The 22,695-nt window shown below is 32.2% G+C and overlaps 4 protein-coding genes across 4 annotated transcripts; 1 reads left to right on the plus strand and 3 right to left on the minus strand.

Moving 5' to 3' along the window:
- Positions 1-308: 308 nt before the first annotated feature.
- Positions 309-4,516, minus strand: LOC108773822 (adipocyte plasma membrane-associated protein). Its single transcript, XM_018539761.1, has 4 exons — positions 4,407-4,516; positions 4,104-4,309; positions 1,868-2,153; positions 309-1,777 (listed from the first exon to the last, which is right to left on the minus strand). Exons 1-4 carry the CDS (start codon positions 4,514-4,516, stop codon positions 640-642), a joined length of 1,740 nt encoding a protein of 579 aa, XP_018395263.1. The 3' UTR covers positions 309-639.
- Positions 4,517-5,396: 880 nt separating this feature from the next.
- Positions 5,397-12,886, plus strand: LOC108773819 (tetratricopeptide repeat domain 30). The gene is made up of 12 exons (XM_018539755.1): positions 5,397-5,407; positions 5,805-6,018; positions 6,235-6,306; positions 6,773-6,891; positions 6,962-7,123; positions 7,990-8,055; positions 8,128-8,466; positions 8,582-8,882; positions 8,947-9,215; positions 11,229-11,636; positions 11,859-12,243; positions 12,676-12,886. Exons 3-12 carry the CDS (start codon positions 6,303-6,305, stop codon positions 12,816-12,818), a joined length of 2,196 nt encoding a protein of 731 aa, XP_018395257.1. The 5' UTR covers positions 5,397-5,407; positions 5,805-6,018; positions 6,235-6,302; the 3' UTR covers positions 12,819-12,886.
- Positions 9,252-10,355, minus strand: LOC108773818 (nucleolar protein of 40 kDa). The gene is made up of 2 exons (XM_018539754.1): positions 10,128-10,355; positions 9,252-10,037 (listed from the first exon to the last, which is right to left on the minus strand). The coding sequence occupies exons 1-2, from the start codon at positions 10,242-10,244 to the stop codon at positions 9,378-9,380; spliced, it is 777 nt and encodes a 258-aa protein (XP_018395256.1). The 5' UTR covers positions 10,245-10,355; the 3' UTR covers positions 9,252-9,377.
- A 5,380-nt stretch (positions 12,887-18,266) lies between the features above and the next one.
- LOC108773811 (uncharacterized) lies at positions 18,267-22,260 on the minus strand. The gene is made up of 4 exons (XM_018539744.1): positions 22,098-22,260; positions 20,339-20,471; positions 18,645-20,265; positions 18,267-18,281 (listed from the first exon to the last, which is right to left on the minus strand). The coding sequence occupies exons 1-4, from the start codon at positions 22,258-22,260 to the stop codon at positions 18,267-18,269; spliced, it is 1,932 nt and encodes a 643-aa protein (XP_018395246.1).
- Positions 22,261-22,695: the final 435 nt, after the last annotated feature.

Raw genomic sequence — 22,695 nt, forward strand, 5'->3', positions numbered from 1 at the left:
TATAATAAAATTTGCAAAAATCTTTCAACTTCATATATACATTACAGTCACCAACATACAACTTTTTCTAAATTTTTATCCTCATTTTTAGTCACTGTAATAAAGCTGATAGATTTCTCTAATACATCTTTCACATTCTTATCTCTGGAATATACAAGTTATTCATTATCAATATCAACTAGGAATGTGATTTTATATAAAAAAAATAAAAATCAAAGTATGAAACTTTTAAAAGCAATTAGTTTAAAAAATCAAATTTGAAGATTAAGTCAATTTTTTCAAAGATTTTCTCTTAACCTTAAGGCTCCCATAAATTTTAATAATCTTGATTTTGAACAACTTATTTTTTGTAAGACTTATGTCTTAAAATCATAGCACCTATAATGGATCACATAACTCGTATACACACAACTTGTATACGTATACTCACGTATATATACGCACACATATTATATACGCATAACTCGAACATAACAATGTGGATAATATAAATGCATAAGCAAAGAGATGAGAGAAACCGTTAATCTATATATCCTCAACCTATTTTTTAGTTTAATGGAATGTCTGAAAAATATGGAGTGTACCGTTCAACAAGTGTTGGTGGTATCACAAATATATCGTGGTTTATTTTTTTTTTTATTACAGATCGTCTTTTGGACGGTTTGTTTCCCGTTTAACTTTCTCGGATTGTGATTTTTGCTCTGTTTGTTTTGCAGAAGCATTCTGTTCCACTTTTACTTTCTTTTCGGATTGTGTCTTTGCAGTATCCTCTTTTTTATTGCTCTTTTCGAATTTTGGGGAATTTGATTTCGCATCGTCAACTGGTTTTGCATTGTCCTTTTTGACTTCGGCATTCGTAGATGATTTAGTTTCCGATGGTTTCACATTGCTAGCTGTAGCCGTAGGTTTATCTGTTTTAGGAACTGAAGATGATTTTGGCGCAGCAGTGGTTTTTGGTTTAGGTGTGGTTGTGGGAGCAGCCGTTGGTTTAGGCGTTGTCTGGGAAGCTCTGTTCGACTCGATCGGTTTTACTGTCGTAGAACCGGTATCTCGTTTGACTCTTTCTGTCTTCGCACCAGAAGCAGCGACGTTTGACGAATGCTTTTCGCTCCTTGTATGAGAAGATTGTTTTGCACTATCAGCTAAATCAGGGAAAGCTTGTTTCAACGGGACTCTACCGAGATAGTTTTTAAACGGAGTGCCAAACCACAAAAATCCGTTATGTATATAAGCTGAACTTATATCATGAGCTGAGCCATCGTCTGAAGTAAGTATTTCAATAATGTTACCAGATGCATCTATTCTTAACACCAAACTTTTTTGCTTTGGATCACTTAAAAACTCTATGCCTTGATGCGATCCAATTGCATGCAAAATTCTCTCCGTGTAGGGATTAGGATAAACGTCATTTAATAGTTTAAATGGCAATTCCATCGTCACAAACAATCGTACCAACATTTTTCTCAAATAGGGATGTGGTATGAGAGACTGGTATATTTGAGGAAGCTCAGGATTATTAGTAGTAACAATTAAAGAAAGAAGAAAACCACCATGACCATCGCTGTGAATATTGTCCGGTGCACCCGGTAATCCATCAATGAAAATCTCGTGCTGCCCTGCCTTCGGTCCTTTCAGATTATATTTCATAATACGATTTCTTACTGTTTCCGTCACAATTACGAAACTTTCGTCATCACTTAATACAACACCATTTGCGAATGCAAGATTTCGTATCAATACTTCGTTTTCCTTCTTAGCTGCATTATAACGTATAAGTCTGTAAATAATACAATTAATTTAAATTTATATGTACATAAATATATATGAATAGTGTAAAACATTTAGAATTTGCATCTTTTTTTATTACCTTCCTGATGGATTCATTAGAAATGTCATTACTAAATCATTAAGAGCAAAGTCTGTGCTACTGTCAGTCCAATACATATCTCCATTTTTTGCGATATCTATGCTATTTGGTATCCGTGAAACTTTTCCATCAATCGGTTTGGTAACGTTCACTATATTTGTATATTCTCCGGTTGCAACGTTTACTTTAAAAATTCCATAATAAGCGTCCACTACATATAAATTGCCTTTCTCATCAAACTTTAATCCCAATGGTCTTCCACATTTTTGTTCTTGCCAAATGCCATCTGTAAATTTCGTAAAGAAAAATACGTCAGTGTTTTATTTATATATTATACTTTGATATACTTAATTGTATTAATTTTTTTATTACACTAAAATTATTTATATTTATTAGTTCTGTATTACTTTAAATTTAAATACATATATGATCAAGTTTTATTTAAGCTAAAAAATATTAATTTCATTTAAATGTTTTATTATTTTGGTTTATTATCCTTTTTTTTCTTTCTCTCTATGTGTGTGTGTGTGTGTGTGTGTGTGTGTGTGTGTGTGTGTGTGTGTGTGTGTGTGTGTGTGTGTGTGTGTGTATATGTGTGTAGAATATAGAGTCAATAGTATTAAGGCGCTTCCATAATATCGCCAATATTAGCAAATATACATATACATAACATATATATAATTATATTGAATGTAGTTGAATATTTAGCGAATGTATATGTATGCACAATTGGCTTGTAATTAATCGTATCATCTGGAGGCGCCTTTACATAAGTATTATGTAAGTATTATTTATCATATTAGTATACGCAGTTTAACGAAATTTATCTCGTATCAAATAACTTTTTTCGTTACACGCTGATTTGTTTATTCTTTGAACTTTGATTCAAGATATCGAAAAATTATTTTTCATGCAAAAATAACTGCTCAATATATTAACTATATTTCACGCAGTGTCTATTTTAATAATATTTCGGAGATAAATAACGCATTTCCTCCAAACACGTTTCAGACAAAAATTGCTTAGTTTCAAAAGATATGTAAAGTATTGACCTTTATTTTACCTTAGAAATCTTTCAGAAAAGTTATATCAGTGTCAACTAAATTTTTGTAATTATCTTTTGGTATATCTTAAATCAAAATGTAAAGAATAAAAAAATTGGAGTGTATTATTTGAGAAAGTTTAATTTCTGAGATTTATTTCTGAGTCCCTTCTATGCAATTTGAGTGATTTATTATTTCAATTAAAAAAATTGTAAATGTCAGTGATATTTATAAAAGCCTTTTTCAACATGCACTGTTATTACATTACTAAACATCTATAGTTCATGTTATATATGTATAAGGAGTCTAAATTTTCAGTAGTCAGTGTATATGAGAACATTGCTAAAATCATACTCATCCTGATATTTTCTTATCTATATATCTAATCGTTTATTCACAAAAAACAACTTTGATTAAAAAAGATTCTACCGATAAAGTAAATATCATTTTGTTCTACTTCTTTGTTCAAGTACAGGCGAGTTTTTAAATGCAATCATTAATAAATATGACTTGTATATTTCTTTTTTATTAATAAATAAATTAATGCAAAAAAGTATAATTTAATCGATAAAAATTGCATTTGTGATTAAGTTAATTGATGTTTAGTCAATTTATGCTATATATAGGTCTCATTAAAATATTATTTGAATAATTTTATTCTGAGAAAATCAAACGTTCCTATCTATATATATATAAAATGACCATATATTTTTAAGAGAAAATAAAGAACAAACTTGAACATTGTAGGATTTTATTCGTAAATATTTATAACTAATTTTTGACTGTCAGATTGCTTATTAATTTCTGAAACTTTTTTGCGCAATTTAGCTGAAATAACTCCTAAGTAAAACATAAGTTATCATAACATCAAAATAGATTATTAAAATTTGTTAGTCATTTTTCAATCAATCACGACCCATTTTTATGTAATTTTGACGTTATCATAATTTTGTTCTGCTTGAGCTAATATCCTTTTTGCATAAAATTATAAATTTCAGTTATTTCCATAAACATTCATTAGTGTAACGTTAGACATTGAAATGTTAATTAAAAAGGAATTTCCCTTAATATTATTAAAATAAAGGACACACTTTAGTTTAGAGAAAAAATAAGTTTAAAGGGCAACTACTGAAATAAAGAAAATTGTCTTATATAATAAAGGACATATGATCATCGTATCTATTAAAACTCACCGCATTTCTTGCCGAATTTGACAATCGGCACTATGTCATCCTCCTCGATCCTGAGGACGTAACCACCATGGACACCGGTGTACAGCTGTCCGTCATAGGAGCCGAAACTTTCCGGGGCATTAATCGCACCATCGAACAACTTCTGGATGCCGTTCAGCCGATTTTTCGGGCCTACCTTGGGATCGAATTGACGCGGTGGAGTTATGCTGCAAGGTCGGAAGATCAAGATCAATCAAAGTCATAACGCTCGGCCATGATTCAATAATGAATTTTCTTTCTTCACGATTCCATTGTAATACGTACTTGTACTCCACGAACTCAGCCTCCGGTGGTAGACCGGGGATGAACGTGATCACGGCCAGGATCAGACCGATGTAGATGACAGCGGTGCCGACCGACTTTAGGTAGCTCATCTCGCCGGGCCGCGGTTCCTCGAACTAAAAGCCTCGGCCGCCCCTCGGGTGTCACTGCGATGTCAAGATCAATCCGTATTCCTCTGAGACACACGGTGCTTCCTCCCTCCTCCCTGCCAGATCCGTCACGCGAGAATATGCGTCTCGCAATCGCTGCGCTGTAAGATGACGTTATCACCTAAGAGCGATTGTCGCGGACGCTACGTTGGATTCTAACGTTGTTAATAGCGTCTGTCGCGATCCGTTCGACCGTGGACGTCGTCGGGGAGAATGGGGGGACGAACGGCCAGTGCGGTTGCAATTTAACTGTTCTTCGTGATACGCGACTAACGGCATTAACGTGTCCCTACCGATTCAATGGCGTTCACGGATACCTGCGAATATCCGCTTCTTCTTAATTCGTGCATAAAACGTTATTGTAATATTTCCTGTTTTCGGAGAATTCTATAAGTCACGGCGGAAGATCCGGTGTCAGAGATCGTTACATTCATCACGCGGACGGAATTCGTCGGAATCATCGAAATTCATTTATTCATTTTAATACAAAATTTCTATAGAGTCACGGTGACACGCATTAATGTTTGCTCGAGCGAACCGGCCAATCGCGATATGCAATAGATCTTTTTTTGCGTTATTTGAAATCATTAAAAATTTTGCACGTTAAACGAGATAAAAATATATTCGTACGACGAAAAGAGAGAAAACGAAAATGCTGAGTGCAAAAGGTGCAAGTCACGCGCACGTTTTTTATTCCGGCTCGCGGTTATCTGATTTCCCGCCGTGAATGCTTTATGCAAATAATGCATTCATCCGAATAGGTTCGGTCGATTGTGTATCTTGGTATTCAAACCATATAACTTTTTCTTTAAATGGAAACGTGAAAACTTTTATGTATGTATACGCATAAATAAATTTCTCTTTTTACGTTTTCGCTCCAAAAAAAGTTACGTGATTAATGAGATGAAAAAATTACAAAAGTAGAATATTTATATTGAAATCCTTAAAAATGTTTGCACTCAAAGTGAGATAAATAGATACATTTGGGCATCGAAAAGAGAGAAAGCGAAGATGCTGAGTGCAAAAAGTGCAAGCAACGCGAATGGACCTAATTTCAATTGGTCAACATCTAGTGAATTTGTAAACGTTCGCGTTGCACTTTTTGCATTCAGAATCTTCGCACTTTCAAATAAAAGATATATGTAAATTATGCAATAATAATATATTGATTTGGTACACTTATAAAAAAAAATTGTCAGAATAAAATAAAATGTGTTTAATCATGCAACAGAATTGCTCATCTATCTTATTAAATGCAAAAGGTGTAACGGTGCAGCTATGAAGAACAGAAAATGTCCCTTTGATGGCGGGACAAGTATCAACATATTCTTCAAACTCTACAGTTTTGACAGAATTAACGGTGCTTGATGGTTTCATTGATTTCGATGCTGTAAACAATCAATCTGACTTTTACAATTGCTCCAACATACTTCCAGAAATTTTGTGTACGTGCTTTTGTAAAAGTCAAACTGAAATTAAATCTGGAAGTGATATGAATTTCAACTCTTTTGAATCAGTGAACGAAGCGAAGCATAGTTTTTCGTTTTTGCAGTGCAATTTTCAGATACATACATTCAAAACGTTTCACTTTTTATAAAGTGTTTTAATACATTTGTATTGCATTTGTATTCTAATATGCTCCTTATTTGTTTTCTTAACAGACCTGAAGATCTCAGGGATGTAACCTCATCAAATGTGAGAACCAAACTGCATATAAAAATTTATAGAAATGGGTAAGTGTTCCATGCCATGCTTTATTATTGGAAACCTCAGCATCAATTTATAATCAATATTTAAGACTGATTTAAATACAATTTTAAAATGTCAATCTAGTTGTAGACCAGTATATTCATATAGTAGGTTCTTATTTTAAATCCATATTAAGTAATTTTTAAAATGCTAATATTTCTTTCCAATTGTCATGATATCTTAAAATTGTCTTAAATATATATCATAGTAATAAATAAATATATTTTAAGACTTAAGACAATCTTAAATATAAGAATTTTAATTATGAATATCAGAGCTGTATTAGCATCGTGAGATATTACTTAAATTATAAAATATATATTAAATTATAAATTATAAATTTTAAAATAAGAATAAATTATAAACCGACCTTGGATTCCTTTCCAACAAAATTATTCTAAATTGGAAATATCTTATATATAGTTATTTATAACATTGTTCTGAATTCAGATGATCTCGAGCAACAATGTGAAGAGGTGGTATTTGAATTGTGTGATGCTAGAGAGAGGTTTCCACTGTTGTGTACAAAGGAACTAGAGAAATGTATCAAGCTTACCAATGAAATAAATGTAAGTGTTCTTCACATAACTGATAATTATTATTTTACTTTTTATTTATCACTAGTGTGATTTGTTACAGATGACAAAGATTCTTGTAAAACCAACAAAAAGTCTGGATGTTCCATCTTTTACAAACGAGCACTCAGCAATACTTACAAAAAGTTTTGGAGAGACCACTGAATTACTGAAGACACAAGAACATAAATTTCAAGCGATGATAGATAAACTTAATAACTTGACAGTCATTTTGGATCAAATTAAGAGAGATAAGTTATCTGAAATGAATAAGTTGTTGTGGGATTAAATGTATTTTTTCTTAATGTAATATCTATCTCTCATATTATACATTTATTGCTGTATGTATTGTATATTAGTTGTATAAATATCAGGAGACGCGGTAGCGTCTCCGGCCATGTTCAAAAACTAAGAGACGCTACAAGTCTCTTATCCCGAGCCACCAAAGTTCATTTTTGGGAGTATATGAATATACAAAGTGTTCTGAAACTTGAAGGTAATATTATTGCAATGTAAAACTATGAAAAATTAAATATTTAGTAAAAGTGTAAGCTATTTTTTTAATAAGAGTTTTTATAAACGTTTAAAATTGGACTAATCATAAGTGTTGGTTAAAAAGCACATTATAAAGAAATAACTTTATATCATATATATATATATATATATATATATCTGCATTATATGTTATTTAAGTTTAAAGGCAACGGATCTAGTCTCATGTCAAAACAGTACCCATGAATGCATGCTAGCAGTCACATGTTGTACATATATGTATACTATACTATATCACGAAATAATACTGAATAATACTAATTAGCTATTAATGTTTCCTAGTGCTTCATTATAACTTCTGTTATGTCTACGTTCATAGAAAATGTGCATATAAAGGATGGAGAGTACACTAAGATAATATATATAATGGTACACAATGAACTATGCATACACATATGTATACATTAAAAAATGTTTTTTAAAATAGATAAATCTAAAGTCAATTAAACAAGGATCAAGATAGTCTTGAAATATTATTGTCTTATTGATTTTTATAATCTTCGAAATTGAAGAAATAAATAATTAAGTATTGTATTTCAGATACGAGAACAACGATATACGGAATGTATCAAAGTTTTGTTAAACCTTTTAGATTCTCATCCTAATGTATGTATGCTATAATGTAATATTGTTTTTCAGTTTATGTAAACGTCAATACTGAATAAAGTGCTCTTTCAGTCCAGACCTTGTTTATCCCTTCTGGCCCATTGTTACTTTTACACACAAGATTTCATGGCAGCAGCTCAATGTTACGAGAAGCTGGTTCAACTGTGTCCACAGGAGAATCTATATAAGCTTTATTATGCCCAGTCTTTGCATCAAGCTTGCATGTATCCAGAGGCATGGACAATTTGTTCGAGCATTATCAATCAAAGCAACTTGGAATTCAAGGTAAAGAAACTACAGGCAGCTATAAAGTATGGACAGGAAGACATGGTAGCTGCAAAAAATCTCGTGGATCATTGCCCTGTCGATGACGTAGATACTGAAATTAATCTAGGATGTCTCTTGTACAAGGTACAGATATTTATAACACTCCACTAAATACCAATAGCTTATAACATAGCTTAGTTGTTTATTAAGTTAGTTGAGCGTTATTAACACAGATGTATATGTCCAAATACATTTCTAGGAGGAGAAGTACGAACAGGCCCTCAAAAAATTTGCAAATGCATTACAAATTGCAGGATTTAGGCCTCACTTATCATATAACGTTGCTCTTTGTTATTTCAAACTGAAAGAGTATGCAGCATCCTTGAAACATATTGCCACTATTATCGAGCACGGTATAAGGGAGCATCCAGAGTTGAGTGTAGGAATGGCCACCGAGGGTATTGAAGTTCGAAGTGTCGGGAATACATTGACATTGCACGAGACAGCTCTGACGGAGGCGTTCAATCTGAAAGCCGCCATCGAGTACCAATTGCAAAATTGTAATTTTGATATTGCTGACATTTTAGAAAGGTTTTTTTTTACAAATTTTGCTTAATATTACAGATGACGCGGCAAAGGAGGCGTTAACGGACATGCCACCGCGTTCCGAGGAGGAACTCGACGCCGTTACTTTACATAATCAAGCGTTAATAAACATGGACACAAAGCCAAGTGAGGGATTTGAGAAGCTGCAGTTTTTGTTGCAGCAAAACCCATTCCCACCTGAGACCTTCGCCAATTTGTTACTCCTGTACTGTAAATATCAGTATTACGATCTCGCTGCCGATGTCCTGGCTGAAAATGTACATTTGACTTACAAGTATCTAACGCCAGTAAGTTTAATCTTTAACCAATTATTTTTATTCATCAGACTTTAATTTGAGCATTTGAAACGATTTACAGCCTTATTAAGTATATTATTTTATATACAAGTTATTTGTAATGCAAGGTATACTGAAACTAAATTATATCTAAAAAAGAAAGAACTGGAATAATCAATTTGAATGTTTGGTTTTCGAATGTTTGCATTTTTTGGTGCGAGTTTCGTGAGTATCTGGATGTTTCCGTTTGTGAGATTTTAGGTCGTCAGATGATGAGCTATCAGAGGAGTCGCTCGAACTGCTGTTGTATTTCTTTTTATGCTTCTTGCGTTCTTTGGAAAATTTCTTTTTCTTCCTCTTGCTTATCTCCTTGTCTTCTGTATCACCGTTGTCAGTAGACTGTTTGCTCCTTTTTGACTTTTTTTTCTTCTTTTTCGATTTGTGTTTCTTCTCCGCCTTTTTCTCAATGTTTTTACTATCTGGTTCTGGGACACTCTCCTCTTCGATCTCTGGGATTAGTTCATACTTCTTACCATCAGGAGACATGAAGCAGTCCTTAGACAAGTGTCCCTTGGTCCCGCATTTGGTACATGTGGTATTTAATACAGCTTCCAACTGTATGGCCTTGTGCTGAGTCATTCCTGGGTTTCTTTTCCGTTGTGCATCTCTTTGCAGCTCCACCCCGTTGGGGTCTAGATCCGTACCATTTCCCTGATTCACATGTTTCATGGACAGCCCTACCTTGCCGTCTTCTCCAACCGAGATCACCTTACACCAGACTCGTTCACCCTTTTGCAAGACCTCTGCAACATTGTCGACATGAGCTGTGCTTACCTGACGGAAAATTGTATAGAAATCAATGGATTACATTACAGCAGAGATCATTATTATTAGTATTTATTATATGAGCCTAATTATACATACCTGCGAACGGTGTATTAAGCCTTGCTGCGAAGTACCTGGTATTCTAATAAAAGCTCCATAATTTTGTACGGACGCGATTTCACCCAGAAATATCTGATTTAATTCACATTTCGTCATCTTTAATTTCTCATCGAAGGAGCATCCATATGCGAGTGATGACGTTTCAACAAGTGTAAAATCAATAGAAAGAAAAATTGCGCACGCTAATATATAGGTTAGATTTCTATCAACAAACACAGGGCCGTAATATCAATATGTCCGTAGCAACATTTTTAATTACCTTTTAACGAGATATTTAAAATTTTGATTAAAGTGTTCAGAAATATGTTAAAATTCATAGAACAAGGCAACAAAAGTATATGATATAGAAAATGTAATAGTAGATATTTTGCAAAAATATAACAATTAGATTTTTAAACTGATTTCACAATTACAATTTTTTACATGTAACACATTCTAATACTTATTTAATTTAATATATTCTATTTAATTTCATAGGAAATAGATAATCAAGATAATAAAAATATAAAACAATGTTAACTTGTAATATAAGTATAGGTCCTTTCAGAAACTATAGTAAAGTATTTTGTTCTCAGCTTTAGAAGTTTCAAAATTTTACACTACAGTTTTGGCTAAAATTTATATACATTATTTAAAGTTTAAAAATTGATTTATGGCATTTGCTATGAATTACCCTTTGCTTCTAGACCCCTTTAAATTTATGTATAATGTCAATAATCAATAGAAACAATGCAGATAAAAGAATTCTGGATAAATAAGAAAATATAAATATCTAATATTTTAGCCAAGGCTATATATAAAAAACTTAAACTTATAAATACAGTATGAATAATTAGTTTATTATATGAATAAGATAAAGCTATGAGAAATATGATTGTAAAATATAAATAAATTAGTAATTTATCTTAGTAATCCAATTATGGATTAATAAGATATATATTTCGCAAAAATAGAGATCACACTTCGGAAAAAATTTTTTAGTAAATTTCGATTAAAAAATTTTATATATTCCTGATATACAGTAATGTCTTATTTATTGATGGTATTGGAATTATTTTTAAATTTGCATTATTTTTCCAGTATTTATACGATTTTTTGGACGCGCTAATAACGCAACAAACTTCGCCGGAAGAGGCGTATCGCAAATTCGATGATCTCGCTAACAAGCATACTGAAGCACTTCGCAAAGCGACCAAGCAAGTCCAGGAGGCGAGGTTAAATCACGACGATAATGCTGTGAAAAAGGCTGTGAACGATTATGAAGAAGCTCTCGATAGATATGTTCCCGTATTAATGGCGCAGGCGAAGATCTACTGGGACCTGGAGAATTACACGCAAGTGGAGAAGATCTTCAAGAAGAGCGTCGAGTTCTGCAACGATAACGATGTGTGGAAGCTAAATGTGGCACACACGCTCTTCATGCAGGAGAATAAATTTAAGGATTCGACACGCTTCTATGAACCGATTGTTAAGAAGAAATACGACAGTGTTAGTGAAGCAAAGACCATTTCTCCACATAGAACACAAAATCGTAATAAGATCAAGATGATCAAATACAAGTAGTCATTTTGAAAAAAAAAATGATTTAATATTTTTGATGATAATTTTGTGATGAATTCTGATTTCTGATATTATAATTTCGTATATAACAAAGCATTTGTTCTTTTTTTCTTTGTTATATATAGTCTGACTCTTGTAATCTATTTGCAGATCCTGGACGTGAGCGCTATAGTCCTTGCAAACCTCTGCGTCAGCTACATTATGACCTCGCAGAACGCAGAGGCCGAAGAGCTGATGAAGAAGATTGAGAAAGAGGAAGAGGCGGTGTCGTTTGAGGATCAGGACAAGAAACTCTTTCATTTATGCATCGTAAATTTGGTGATAGGAACGCTGTATTGTTCCAAGGGTAATTACGAGTTCGGAATATCGCGAGTGATGAAGAGCCTGGAGCCCTACAATAAGAAACTCGGTACTGACACCTGGTTCTACGCGAAAAGATGCTTTTTATCGCTCCTGGAGCAATTGGCGAAACAGTTAGTGGTCTTGAAAGATTCCACATTGCAGGAATGTGTTCAATTTTTGGAGCATTGTGAAGGTATACAGGTTTTTCAATTAAAAATTATATTTAGAAGTTGTATCAAAAACCAATCGACACCAATTAAAAATAATATAACATCAATATTATATTATTGTACTTAACATTTAACAATATAAATGTTATGTAGTATCTGAGTTGCGTTTGCTATTAGCACTATTTGTATCTCGTTCTATATTTTTAGCATTCATTAAATATAAAATAAAGATAGAGTTACATAAATAGACGCTAATAGCATTTGCGCTTTATAAACCATAGTGTTAAATAATATTTACAGCTGTTTAGCTTAAAATTATAACAATGATGTTATAACATTTATGTTACTTTTAGTAGATGTCGATTGGGTAATTTATAACTTAATTAGCAAGAGTTTGGTTGATCTTGTAAATTTTAATTATGCGACGGACTTGTATGCTTTATCTGAAATTTCAGTTTACGGCAAGGACATAATGACGGTGATCGATCAGCCATTCGACGTACAGGACATGTTGAACATTTCACCTCAGGGAAAACGAACGGTCATTTACGAGGCGCGATATCTCAAAGCATTATTCTTACAGTTACAAATGTCTTAAATTTATATACTTTTTTTGTACACTTTGTCTGATAATATCTTGTGATTACATCTTAATTAGCATAATATAGAAACAAAAGTAATTTGTAGTGCTAAGAACTACAAAATTCAAATAGCTGTAATTTTGTTCAAAATGAACGAAGTTTAAATAAAAAAAAGTTTTAAAACTTAAATTATTTTATTCTCTCTCTATTTTCGATAAATTGTTGGTTTTTTTGAGTTTCTATAAATTTGATAATTGTTAAATACAGAAAACTACAATTGTACTGAGAATATATAATGATTCGCTGTGTTATATTCCGTTACATAATCATTTTATTCAATTTTAATGAACTTTTTTTTAGATCTGTCATTCCTGCATTGGACGATTGGGTGATGTAGAATGTGTGTCTTTGGACTGTCCTGTTTTATACCGAATGGCACAAGCTCGTAAAGAGCTCGCGCAAGTTTCCTACATGAATAATATTATTTATGGAAATAATTCCAGTGGAATCAAGGAATTAAATGCAGTTGCTGAATGGTATTGAGTACAACGGAAACAAATTCGTATGTGATATGCGCGCGTAATTAAAAGAGAATATTAGTGCTCTAATTTTAATTAAATTACAAATATTTTTTGTAAAATAGTATTATTATTACTGTAAATACTATAAGAGTCATTTCTATATAAAAGTAACATTAATTTTGGTTTAATTTATAGTTTAGCTTTTTCTTCGAAAAATGAAAAAAATCAATAAATTAAATCGAGATTAAAGTTAATCTTACATTGATGGAACCAGGTTTTAGTGATATGCATTATTTTTTAATTAAATATTTAAATTGAATACTTCTTGCAGTTTAATTCCCATTATCTCAGTTATTCGTTTATATATTTTTATTTATCTATACTAAATAAAAAATAAAAATTACTTCTTGCTGTATATATATTGTGTTAACTAATAATAATTTATATGTATGTGATAAGGCTCAATATGTATTAAACAACTAATATAAAGAGATAAGGGTAATGAGCCAATTTTCGTTAAAATCTTTAAATCAATCTAATATATTGCGAAGAATATCACGTAATTATGGCGTTTCGTCCCAACTTCCACTACTGGACTCATCAGTAAGGCATTGCAGTGGAAGCCTATCTTAGACGCCTGTTTAAGTTATTAAATCGAGATTCTATATATACAGATATAAGCGTATCAAGCATATATGTAATACTCATATATGCTCGGAGTTGACAGTCAAGTCAGGGTGCGATTACATGGAGCGCGGAAACACGGAAAAGCGGAAGACAAAATTATCTAGATTTTACTAAACTTCCGCGCGTTTCGTTCCGCCTGTTTTGATCTTCTAATGGAGCACAATTTTCGCGGAAAAGCGGAACGAGGAATTAGAAATTATTAATTTTTAACGATATTTATTGATTAAAATACTTGTATTCAATGCAGAAGCTGAAAAGATAAGCATATTAATAAAAATTGCAATGCATTAGAAAAAAATTTTTTTAAATTAATACAAAAGTGTATTTGTCACTAAACCATTCCGCTTTTCCGTGGAAATTATGTTCCATGTAATATTAGGAGATCAAAACGGAATCAAGGCGGAACAAAACGCGCGGAAACGCGGAAATTTAGTAAAATCTAGATAATTTTGTCTTCCGCTTTATATAATTATATACAATTCTATAATATAATTCTATAATAATATAATTATATAATACTCATTATATAATTTATAATAGAAAAATAATAATTGTGTTATATTAAAGGCAATAAGAGTAAAAAAAGTAATAAACATTCGAAAACTAAATTATAATAAACATTACTAATGCTCATTTCCACCAATGCAGATTAACTTTAATCTCGGTTCAAAATTTACTCTTTGTCTTTTTCTAGTTATAAAAATTAGAAAAAGATAAACAGTATAAGTTAAACCGAGATTAAAGTTAATCTTTATTGGTGAAAATTAAAGTAAATACTAAATAATTTAACAGAACTAACAAAAATATACATATTGTCTAATAACTAAATATATACATAGTCATGTCTAATGACTATAGGTATCATATCACTGAATCATATAATCATTAGACAATATGTATATTCTTTTAGCTCTATTAAATTATATTTAGTATTTAGTAATGTTTATTATAATTTAGTTTTCGAATGTTTATTACTTTTTTGACTCTTATTACTTTTAATATCACACAATTGTTATTTTTTTAAGATTGAGAGTCCTTTATTTTCTTTATTTATTTTTATAATTAATATATAATATAAGAAATAATTCTTAATATTATTCAAAAACAAACATTTACGCCAATATTAAATTAATTATATGTATAAATATCAAATAATTAATTTATCAAGATTTTTGCGTCGTCTTACATAATTTTATTATTTTCTTTATATAATAAATTATTATACACTTTTCACATAAATTAGTTTGTGCTAAGGGAAATAATTAATTTCATCATTCTAACAGTATATTTATCATGATACAATTCTGTTGACAAGTTTGTTAGTTTCATTTTTTTCTCCCTTTGCGTTATGCATAATTTGCAGCTGTGGCACACTGTTAACTAAACAGTTAATTGGCATTAATGCTTCTCAAAATATCGAATTGAAGAGACTCTTCTGGCTGCTTACTATTTCAGCACTTGCGAGAATTTCGCAAATATCGATAGACATCTGATGGCGAGTCTACGTGGTAATATTCTTCTGAAATACACATATATCGCTTTATATAGAATCTTGATTTAATAACTTACACCGGCGTCTTGTTGGGTACAATAACGTAGGCTTCCACTACGTTACCTTACTGATGAGTCCAGTAGTGGAAGCCGGGACAAAACGCCAACTTGTGATATTCTTCGCAATATACTAAATTAATTTTTAAGAATTCGGTTGCGGCTGTTGAGGACTCTGTGAAGTCGAAACTTTCCGTATATACCGGTGTTATTATTATAATAAATTTATATATATTTCTAACAACTAGTATAGCTCAATTGTTCTTGACCTGGGAGGTATATTAAGTTTAATTTGAAAATTTATTTGATACTAAAATATTGATCTTTTATTGACATTAATTCCACAAAAAACATGTATACATTTGATATTTCACACACATACACACATTTATTTAAACATTTTATACCAGAAACGCGCTGAATGTGTGAATTAATCAGTCTTAAATAGATTTTAAGTATAAAAAGATGAGTGATTTAGATTCGTTGTAACAAGTTCTTTCTTAGCAATAGCTAAAATAAACTCATTACTCATACCAGAAACGCTACAAAGTACATATATTAGCAGATGTCTAATTTAAATTAAGCATTAAAAATTAAGCACTCTAAATGATTACATTCTAAAACCACCCAGTCATATCGAAGATAATTTTAAACTGGTCAAATACACATCGGGACAATGATTTTGTTTTAATTTCCTTAGACGTAGTTTCATTGTTTATAAACATACCAATGGATCTTGCCATCAACAGTGTTCCTGAAAGGTGGAATTTTATTTCAAGGACACCTAAAAGAATTTTTAAATGCACTGAAGTTGGTCTTAGAATCAACTTTCACCTTTGATAGCAAGATTTACAAACAGAAATTTAAGATGCCCCGCCATGAGCTCGCATTGGAGAGACTTGAAACTGAGTTACTCTTCTTCTTTAGATATGTAGATGACATCGCTACTGCGGTATCTCACCACTTAATTAATAAATTTCTGGACATTTTTAACTCACTACATATCAGACTATAATTTAGAATATGCAGGAGATAGATTAAATTTTTTAGATGTCATAATCATTACTGTTAATGGAATAAAAGTTTAATTTATATCACAAACCAACTTTTTCGGTAAGGTATCTCAGTTTCTTGTCTGTTCACCCCCTTTCACAAAAAAGGGTGTTCTAATAAGCATGGTGGATACAGCATTCTTACTATCACATCCTAAATACCATAAAAAAATTTGAGGTTTATTATCGAAACCTTTCTGATTAACGAATATCCTATCCAGTTTATTTTTGACACTGTTAACTCTTGGCTAAGATCCTTATTAAAACTAAAGACACTTAAATAAACAGATTCCACAGAACCAAAGAATGATGAGAAAGAAAAAAAACAAATGAGTTATAATTCCATTTCTTCCTTGCCTTTACGGAAAATTTAAAAATATTACAAAAAAACATTACAAAAACAATAATGTTAAATTATCTTGATTCAGTATAAATAAACTCAATGGGATTATCAAGACACAAAAGGATGTCCTTCCTCACGATTCCAAGAAAAATATCATATATAAAATCAATTGTAAAGATTACAATGCCTCATATGTAGGACAGACAGGAAGAAAACTAAAAACAAGAATTGCTGACCATCTTAATATCGATAAAAAAAATCGGTCTGTCATTACAGAACACAGAATGCAATTCAAACATGAATTTGAATGGGAACGCACTTGCATAACGAAATAAATTATAAGAGATTGATTTCTCTAAAATGCTTTATATCAAATTTCAAAGCTAATGATTAAAATTAAAAATCTGACACTAAATTTTTGCACCATGCTTATACGAACATTATCAACAAAATGTAATATAACATAATCACTTTTAATATTATTTTGACTATATGTACTTTTAACTTATGACAACTTTCTACTTCGTAACATTATTTTGACATCAATCAACACATTTATTTAATTTTATAACATCTATTAGATGTAAGTAGAGATACATGTCAAGAAATAAAACGTTTTGTCTTTATAGAGAGTCCATGAATATAATAAGTTAAAATTAAATTTTAACATGACATATATCTCACACATCTATAGTGTTTATATCTTACATCATTCCAATATTACATTCATCACAACACAGTTCTTTTGATAAGTTCGTTAGTTTCATCTATATGCTGAATAAAATTATGAGAGTGAATAGCAAACGATAAACGATTATATTTTATAATTTTAAAACAATGATAATTATCATGATAACCATTGTTTTAAAATGTAATTTTTACCGTCTCTACAGATTCTAGTATAAAATGTAATTATAATAAAATATAATCTCGTTTGTAGTTCTACTATACAATTTCATAATTTTATTCAGCATACAGATGAAACTAACACAAGCTTGTCAAGAGAACTCGTGATGAATATAATATTGGAATGATGCAAAAGATATAAAAACTATATAATACTTATAATTTAATTAGTTATAACTTAATACACTTACAATTTTATTCAGTATTAAGACACATTCAGCGCAACATGAACAAATCAATTCTTATTATTTGGATTATCCAACTTACTAGAAGGAATCAAAATTAGCTTAGGTATCATGCTGGGCGGTGTTAAGAACTGTTGTGTGCTCTGTAGTTGGACCACAATATTCTATTTCCGCCTCTGTGTTTGCAGATATTCAACTTGATATCCGTTTGCGCGTTAGATGGTCATTTTTTCACAGCCTGTGCCATGCTACCAAAAAATAATTCTATACTCTTATATTTGGGCGCTAAGTAAAATTTTTGCTTCCCGTTTTTTTTCTCCATATTTTTTGCTTCTTTCACAATCATATACGGTATGTCAGGTAATATGATGTTAACTGGTATGTTAGATAGTACTCTAGGACGTGCTCTAGGACGTACTCTAGGAGGTACACTAGGAGGTACACTAGGAGGTACACTAGGAGGTATGCTAGGTGGTACGGTAGATAGAACGGTAGATGGTAGGATAGGTGATAAGCTATGTGATACGCTACGTGATATGCCACGTGGTACGCTACGTGTTCTTTTCTCAAGAATAGGCTCAATCACTGTAATATCACTTACATTTAAATTATCGATCTTCAAGGAAGACCTTGTTATTCTTCTACAGCTAGGTGATATTGGAGAAGTATTTCTGGTTTTCAATCGTTTCGTAGGTGTTTTACGATTCTTTGACCGTTTTTGATTAATATTGTTCACATCCTCCGTAGGAATCTCTTGTACAATCACCACTTCTTGAGCGACTGTCTGTTCATTACTGTTGCCCAATATTTCTACTGTTCCTACTGTTTCTATTGTTTCCAATGTTTCTAATACTTTTATTGTTTCTATTGTCTCTTCAACGGGTTCTAGTATAACTGGATCAGCTGATGTCTCTTCAAGAACTGGATCGGCTGATGACTTGTCAAGAACTTCCAGGGATTCGGAATAGTCCTCACTTCGGTCTTCTAACAGCTCCGACAAACCTTCGGAAGTCAAATCTTTCGAATTTATCAGTTCAATGCTAGGTGGTACGGTAGATAGTACGGTAGATGGTAGGATAGGTGGTAAGCTATGTGATACGCTACGTGGTATGCCACGTGGTACGCTACGTGTTCTTTTCTCAAGAATAGGCTCAATCACTGTAATATCACTTACATTTAAATTATCGATCTTCAAGGAAGACCTTGTTATTCTTCTACAGCTAGGTGATATTGGAGAAGTATTTCTGGTTTTCAATCGTTTCGTAGGTGTTTTACGATTCTTTGACCGTTTTTGATTAATATTGTTCACATCCTCCGTAGGAATCTCTTGTACAATCACCACTTCTTGAGCGACTGTCTGTTCATTACTGTTGCCCAATATTTCTACTGTTCCTACTGTTTCTATTGTTTTCAATGTTTCTAATACTTCTATTGTTTCTATTGTCTCTTCAACGGGTTCTAGTATAACTGGATCAGCTGATGTCTCTTCAAGAACTGGATCGGCTGATAACTTGTCAAGAACTTCCAGGAGTTCGGAATAGTCCTCACTTCGGTCTTCTAACAGCTCCGACAAACCTTCGGAAGTCAAATCTTTCGAATTTATCAGTTCAATGCTAGGTGGTACGGTAGATAGTACGGTAGATGGTAGGATAGGTGGTAAGCTACGTGGTATGCTACGTGGTACGCTACGTGTTCTTTTCTCAAGAATAGGCTCAATCACTGTAATATCACTTACACTTAAATTACCGATCTTCAAGGAAGACCTTGTTGTTCTTCTACAGCTAGGTGATATTGGAGAAGTATTTCTGGTTTTCAATCGTTTCGTAGGTGTTTTACGATTCTTTGACCGTTTTTGATTAATATTGTTCACATCCTCCGTAGGAACCTCTTGTACAATCACCACTTCTTGAGCGACTGTCTGTTCATTACTGTTGCCCAATATTTCTACTGTTCCTACTGTTTCTATTGTTTCCAATGTTTCTAATACTTCTATTGTTTCTATTGTCTCTTCAACGGGTTCTAGTATAACTGGATCAGCTGATGTCTCTTCAAGAACTGGATCGGCTGATGACTTGTCAAGAACTTCCAGGGATTCGGAATAGTCCTCACTTCGGTCTTCTAACAGCTCCGACAAACCTTCGGAAGTCAAATCTTTCGAATTTATCAGTTCAACGTATTCCTTGGTCAGTTCTGCACACTGTGGCTCGTAATCTGTTTCACATCTGCCAAAGTATTTTTAATTGAGAAAACGACACATAAGCGCTAAAATCATCAATAATCATAGATATCACTTACGGGAATTTTAGGAAGCTCAAGAGATCCTCAAAGATCCATTTTTTTCTTCTCACACCGTTTGCCTTAGTCTTGCACCTCAAAATACTTAAATAAGTATCCATTAGATACTTCCATTTTAGTCTAACCAATGTAGCTACAACAGACAACAATCATTGGTCGCATTCAGCAGACTTAACTGTTGCGGAGCAGATTCATTAGCGCTCACTGCTATTGGTATATTCTTTTAAATCATTCAATAGCAGCGAGCGCTCAAGGATCCGCTCTGCAACAATTGAGTCTGCTGAACGCGACCATTGGGTGCACTCAGCGGACTCAACAATAGGGGCTGCGTTCCGTTATTCACTGCAAGTACTGAAAATTTATAGTTCGCGTTACGTATACTACAGATTTTCAGTACTTGCAGTGAATAACGGAACACAGCCTGAGTGAGCACTCGCTGTTATTGGTGTATTCTGCTAGATCTATTTCAGAATTCTGAACGAATGATCTAAAAAAATGTACCAATAACAGTGAGCGCTCACTCAACTGTTCTGTTGAACCTGCTGAACACACGCAATGGTCACATTTAGGAGATTGTTTATTTTACAGTAGATTAAAGTTTTCTTCATTTTGATTGGATTATAGTTCTAGATCTAGAAAAATATATTCATGTCAGCAAAGAAAACTTTCAACAATTGCAAAATAAACAAGGCTGTGTTCTGTAGAAAAATGTATTCAGTTAGCATTTATTGATTTCTTAATATAATTAGTCCTTACATTTACATCCAGTGAAGAACTAAAAGCAAAAAACCAATCATATTAAAGAATCACTGAGCACTCATTGAGTGCATCCAGAAGCAAGACCACTGACTGAGCACTTAATGAGATCTTGTATCTGATTAGTTAATGCTCATTTCCACCAATGCAGATTAACTTTAATCTCGGTTCAATTTACTCTTTGTTTTTTTCTAGTTATAAAAATTAGAAAAAGATAAACAGTAATTTAAACCGAGATTAAAGTTAATCTTTATTGGTGGAAATTAAAGTAATTCCATTAGATCTAAAAATGTAGACCAAACAGGTACAAGAGCTCAGTAAGTGGTCATGCTTCTAGATGCACTTATCAATCAATTAACTTTTGAATGCAATCATTCTGCTGAATGTGATCACCGATTGCATTTAGCAGAAAAAGTAGGTTTGCAATTGTCATAAGATAATATTTAATGATTGGTTTATATATTTAAATTTAATGATCAAGGACTTGGATTCTCATGCAGACACCAAGCGCTTTGGTGAAAAGCGGATGAAGGATGTAAATTTTACCTACACACAATTGTTTTTTACCAATCAACATTTAGGCCCGTATTCAGAACGCACTTTTATTATCGATAAAAGCGCGCTTTTATCTCTGAAATTCTATAGTATACGTTACGTAAAACTATAGCAAGTTATCGCACTAACATTATTGTTAGCGCGTTCTGAATACAGGCCTTAGTGTCAAAGCATTGTTGTCTATGAGGTTTCATACTAAGAACATCAAATATATTTAAAAAATGTAACAACAGTTGTAAATTTGTTTTTTCTACCGTATAGTTTCTGACTGCATTTAATAAAAAATAATAATTTCACTATTATTAGATATTTACGTTGTTCTGAGTAGATTATATTTTTAAATTCATAGGAAGTTTTATTTCAATGAAAAAACTTTTAAAGTTGTAAAATATATAATATAGCCAGTAGCATAGTAAGTAAAAAAAGGAAACGACATATAAAAACTTACAGTCCAGCCCAAGTTCGTCACAGACATATTTCCAGACTTGCTGTTTGAATTCCTGCAGCTTCACCGGCTCACCCTTCACCTCAGTACAATAAAGTACTGGGTGTTCTTTGACAGCTTCTATGATGTTCACTGAGATCTGATAGGAATCCGGTGGCACAGCCATTGTACGAATCGTCGTTTAACCTGAAAAAAGGAAATATTTTATTATTACAATATTCCAATGTTAGTCAGAAACAACTTTTATTCCCGCTCGAGCTACAATCTCGCGCTCCAGTAATGACGATGACAAAGTTATAGTATAGTTTAGTATAGTGTGTAAAAATTCGTCGAAAAATTTCGTCATGCACGATGTTCGGTATGCGTATGCATCATGCAGTTCTTATTTCTCTAGTTCATCGTATACTTTAAAAAATAGATCTAATCGCGCAATATAATATTAGACGCTACTTGAAAATCACACAATGGACGAATGTGAATAATTCACACTCATAACTCATTCGACAACGCGCATTTCCGTCAAAAAGTGGGAGGAGGCTACATTTCCGGTAGAAACATTTTAATTTTTGTATTTTACATTTGTAAAATATATTATAGCATC

The sequence above is a fragment of the Cyphomyrmex costatus genome, unplaced genomic scaffold (assembly GCF_001594065.2).
Source record: "Cyphomyrmex costatus isolate MS0001 unplaced genomic scaffold, Ccosl1.0 scaffold222, whole genome shotgun sequence".
Lineage (NCBI taxonomy): Eukaryota > Metazoa > Arthropoda > Insecta > Hymenoptera > Formicidae > Cyphomyrmex > Cyphomyrmex costatus.